The 5,269-nt window shown below is 47.5% G+C and overlaps 1 protein-coding gene across 1 annotated transcript in view; it reads right to left on the bottom strand.

Annotated features, from left to right (window-relative positions):
• The window catches only part of SSUH2 (ssu-2 homolog (C. elegans)), a 23,250-nt gene extending 19,414 nt beyond the window's left edge, over positions 1-3,836 (bottom strand). The window contains exon 1 of the mRNA XM_010828415.1: positions 3,772-3,836. Coding sequence (XP_010826717.1) covers positions 3,772-3,799 — 28 coding nt within the window. The 5' untranslated portion in view covers positions 3,800-3,836. The remainder of the gene's footprint in view (positions 1-3,771) is intronic.
• Positions 3,837-5,269: the final 1,433 nt, after the last annotated feature.

The following is a 5,269-nucleotide window of genomic DNA, read 5'->3' as shown; positions in this document are numbered from 1 at the left end:
GGGGGCAGGAGGAGAAGGGGATGACAGAGGATGAGATGGCTGGATGGCATCACCAACTCGATGGACATGAGTTTGAGTAAACTCCGGGAGTTGACAATGGACAGGGAGGCCTGGCGGGCTGCGATTCATGGGGTCACAGAGTCAGACACGACTGAGTGACTGAACTGAACTGAAAGAGACAATGTATATACAGCTCTCAGCCCCAAGCCTGGCATGTAAAACATGCTTGGTCAATGCCTTGGACCTGAGGAAGGCAGGTCTTCTTCATTCTTTGTGTTCCTTTAAGCCAGGGGACCAGAGTGAAAATGTCAAACATGAAAAGAAAGGCAAGGTCATCACAGCCGCATTCCCTTGGAGGGCCACCACCCACCAGGAAGTCTTGACTCTGATGGGGCATCAACACTCTCTTGGACAAAGGAGACAAGGAAATGCCACGTGGCCGCTCTGTCCTGCTAGAAACCAAACAAAGAGGCAGGAAGAGGGGAAGAATAAGAGGTGGGAAACTCAGAGCTCCATCCATCAACTGGGAGTCACCCTGACCTCTGGCAACGTGTCAGAGCTAAATTAACCTCCCCATTATGTTAAAGACAAGAATAAAAACCTCCAGGCTGAAGCACAGTCTGACACATCATTTCCTGGGCAGATAGCATCAGGCACAACAGGAATGCGGATGTCACGGGACATTGTGTGGCGCCCAGTATGGGGAGCTCTGATGGGGGCTACCAGCCGAGTCACCATTTCCACGACACTGGGCTGCATTCTAAGGCGGTCGTCTGGCTGGACCACTGCCCCTTAACAATGCTGGCCCTGGTTTGGGGATGCTCCATGGTCTCTCTTGCACCTCATGACAATCACTTTTGTAGAAGGACCGCATTTTGTAGAAGGACAAGATGGGGTTCAGAGATGTGGTTTGAGACAACGTGCTCACAGCAGAGACAGAAACACTACTTAGAACTCAGAGCCTGATTCCAAGCCCCACGGCCTTTCCACTCAGGTGGACATCCCACTGCTCCAGGCACACAGGTCAAGTGGTTGCCAAGAGAGCTTCACAAAGGGCTACCCAGGTCGTGTTTCTATTCACTAGACACCAGCTGTTTTTCTTTTGTATAGAAAGGAATTTTTCTTACGGAGACAGGCACAATTCATGGATAACCCCTCAAGTTTCTGTTTTTAAAATGTCATTCCTCTGATGTCAGAGGATCAAAGGAGTCCATGTCTCCTGCTCCTGATTAATCATTGCCAAAGCACTGAAATTTTAAAAGTGACTTCCATGTGGATGTCACATCCCAGAATGTCCCTATCCATGCCTCCTTTGGTACCAAAGTATATCACTGGAGGAATGCATTTTCTCTGAAGCTGCTCCACATTATAGACACAAAAAATAAGGAGAAAAAAGCTTAGTGACCAGGAAGGGTATCTCAATTGGCTAAAGGGGATACCATCTTTCACCTAAGAAGGGACATTTAAATTATAGAAGTCCCACAGCAGCCTTCCTTTCTGAAACCAGGAAAAAATTTTACCTAGGTTCAGATTTCATCAACTTAGTTTCTAAAAAATTTCAGAACCATCTCACACCTTGCAGTAGACCCAAAGTGCTGGCTTAAGGTTCAACTGTGTTGGAAACCAGCATATAGAGTGACCCTACAGCAGAATAAGGGGTTTTAGATTTTAAAGGAACTAAAAAGAGTTCATCTTTCTCTTTACCTTGGTTACCAAAAAGGCTGATGCCAAAAGAGAAAGAGCACAAAATTGGTTTTTTCCATTGAGAGCAGTTTAAAGTTCCAGGGGACATAATCCAATCATTTTCTGATCATTTATTCCATGACTACTCTGGGCTAAGTGATATACTGGGCACTTTACATTAAAATTAATCTTTTACAAATTATACAAGATGACACAATGTCTATTTTTTTCTAGGGGGAAATAATGCTCAGAGAGGTTTAGTGACTTAGGTAAAGTCACCCAGCAATTAGGCAGCACTTGGATTTGAATTCAACTCTGACATAGCCCATATCTACTACAACAAAACCCAAATATAAATGGAAAGCTAATGAGCAGTGCTTTAAAGATGAAAGATTGCAATCAACTATTAGCAGAAACTTATTACAATAATACTGCTGCTAAGTCGCTTCAGTCGTGTCCGACTCTGTGCGACCCCATAGACGGCGGCCCACCAGGCTCCCCCGTCCCTGGGATTCTCCAGGCAAGAACACTGGAGTGGGTTGCCATTTCCTTCTCCAAAGCATAAAAGGGAAAAGTGAAAGTGAAGTCGCTCAGTCGTGTCCGACTCTTAGCAACTCCATGGACTGCAGCCTACCAGGCTCTTCCGTCCATGGGATTTTCCAGGCAAGAGTACTGGAGTGGGGTGCCATTGCCTTCTCCACAATAATACTATGGATACACAATTCCAACATATCAGAGGTGAGAGTAGGTCCTCCCCAAATACATGCTACATTATCTATGTATATTCTCTCACTTCAATATGAAAAAGGACTCCAAGAAAACGTAAACTGAGCTCTCTAAGATTAGCATGCATTCATTTTATACCCCACTGAAGTTCTGAGGCTTGAAGCTCTGAGAAACCAACATTAAAGGCAGTAAAAAGTGTTGGGCTTGCACAGGACCTTCCAAGTCACCAAGTTCAGTAAGTCTGAAACTGTACTAATGTCACAGTCTTCTCTGAGATTCAAATGAGACCTGTGGATACCCTACCCCAACCCAACACACACAGAGCACATATACATCATATTTTGCCCTCGACTTCATGCTTCTCAAGTTAAGAACTTCTGACCAATCTCCTTTTACAGTTGGGAAGCTGAGGCTCAGAGAGGTTAAATGACTTGCCCAAGATCACACAGCCAACTGTCAGCAGGGCTAGAACTTGAGCCCTAGCCTCCCAATTTTAAGTCTGATGCTCTACTATGCTGCCTGTTCCAAATTTAGGAGCAAACATTTCTGTTTTAAAACATAGCACATTTCTTCTGAAAATACCACTTCCTTTTTTATTTCTTTAAATAGTTATCAGATTCCATTGAATTTCTGTCCCAGGAAGGACAAGATGGACTTCCCTGGTGGTTTAGATGATAAAGAATCTGCCTGCAATGCCAGAGGACCCAGGTTCGATCCCTGGGTCAGGAAGATCCCCTGGAGAAAGGAATGGCTACCCACTCCAGTGTTCCTGCCTGGAGAACTCCATGGACCAAGCAGCCTGGAGGGCTATAATCCATGGGGTCGCCAAGAGTCAGATATGACTGAGTGCCTGACACCATGACTAAGGACAAGGTGGGGTTACCTGGGCTGTGTTTGATGAGTGGCAATGAACAAGCCACCTTCTTGTTAGAGGGAGATCACACATAAAAACCTTTCACTGACATTTCTCTAAAATTAACTTCATCTAAGAACTGATGCAACTGTGAAATGGGAACCCTGATATTCGGGCTCACATTTGGCTCTGGAGAATGGGGGTGGGGACCGACTATCAATCAGAAAAAGGAAGGATAAAGAATCTTCAGATTCAGATAGTGTTACAGGATTAGGGAGGAAAGTTCTCACCTTGGTTTCTGCCTTCCTTTCCCACTGCCCAGGGGTACCTAATGGGAGAACAGCCCGCAGGGTGCAAGTGGGCTTTTCAGGCAAGAAGAAGGAGGGAAGGAAGGAAGGGATGCTGTAGCAACACAGATGCAGAACCAAGACAGTGCTGAGGGCAGCAGAGAGATTTCAACTCAGTGGCCCCTGGAAGCGGCGCCCTTTGCCCGGCCCGGCTGTACTCACTGTCATCGTCACTCAGATCCCTGTCCATGGTCCAGATGTCCAGTCGAGGAAGTGTCTGCCCTCCCAGTGGGCCCAGGCCGCTGGGATCTGAGGGACCACCCTCGGCCCCTCCCAGAACAGCGGGCCCATTGTTGCCCGATTTAAATACAACAGAGGGAAACATCTGCGGGGAAGCTGTGAGCCCATCAGAGCACTGCTCGGGTCTAAGTGCTGCTCTTGAGGCTCCTCCTCACAAGACCCTCCACTTGCCAGGCTTGTGCTACCAATCTCCTGCATCCCCACACAGTCCTATGAGACAGGCACTTCTATGGAGCTCATTTTCCTGAGCAAGAATTCAAATCTTCATCTGTCTAGACTCTTAAAGTCAGAGCTCTTGACCCCTGTGCCACATGGCTCATCTGAAGGAGACAGGTTCCTGAGTGCTGTGTGGGCAGGATGGGGGAGGAGGAGACACAAAAAAATGTAAACTGTAATAACCATGAGGAGGTTACCTCCCCAAGGGGCAGAGGAGAAGCACATGGGGATCTCTCAAGACTTAAGTGTCAACCTCCTGGGCTCTCAGGGGAATTGTTGAGGCTGGGGTTATGAAGTGATGCTCCAAAACCACACGGAACATTGTGGGCAGAGCCAGCTCCTGACCCAGGCTGCATGGGCCCAGCTCTCCGTGAAACATCTGTGGGTTTTTAAAGGTCTATTCCTAAGCCTTCTGCATCAGGACTGGAAATGCCTGCAACCCCAACCCTTGTAAGGATGCCCCTCTCCTCTAGAGGAGTCTGAACAATGTTCAGACTGGACCTGGTCAGCTGCTGCTGAAAGCAGAGAGCTCATGAGCTGGCACCACCTGCCCTGGATCCCTGGCAATGACCCCTCACATCTGGACCTGGAGTTCTCTAGCCAGGACAGCCTGGCTTGGTAGGGCAAGTCACATTCCCTGTGCCCTGCCTGCCCAGCCCAGCAGTTCCCATAGGATGTGTCACGATGCCCACAATAGACTGTCGTGCTCGCCTGGGAAGCACTGTGACTGAGGAGTATGGGCCTGGCCTCAACAGCCACAGCAGGCACAGAGATGTTTCCAGAGCGCCCTCAGCCTCACTCTCCCACATTCACCCCCACCATCCACTGCCCACCCTCAACAGAATGCTGGCGGCAGTCGTGAACACAGGAGCAATAATCTGACAAACGCTTCTTGAATATGCGCAGACGACTCAAGGCTCACAAATAGGTTTTTTTATGGTGGACTGGAGCACTGCTTTCTTTAAACCTGAGAGTTAATTCCATTAATGCCTATTCATGAGAAAGACCAAGACCCTCAAGAACTCATTTAGCTTTTTGATAGCTCTGTACATTGAACAATGATTTTAAGCCCTTGGAGAACTGTCCCCATGGTAATAGGATTACCATAGATGTATACGCCTGGTGTGTGTATCTTACTCTAAATATAATATGCATGTGTGTCTACATCTTTGTCTGTATGTGTGTGTGTGTATTTGAACCTAAA

Source organism: Bison bison, unplaced genomic scaffold (genome assembly GCF_000754665.1).
Source record: "Bison bison bison isolate TAMUID 2011002044 unplaced genomic scaffold, Bison_UMD1.0 scf7180017864492, whole genome shotgun sequence".
NCBI lineage: Eukaryota > Metazoa > Chordata > Mammalia > Artiodactyla > Bovidae > Bison > Bison bison.
The sequence above is the reverse complement of the archived record's forward strand: the minus strand, read 5'-3'. Positions and strand labels throughout refer to the sequence as shown.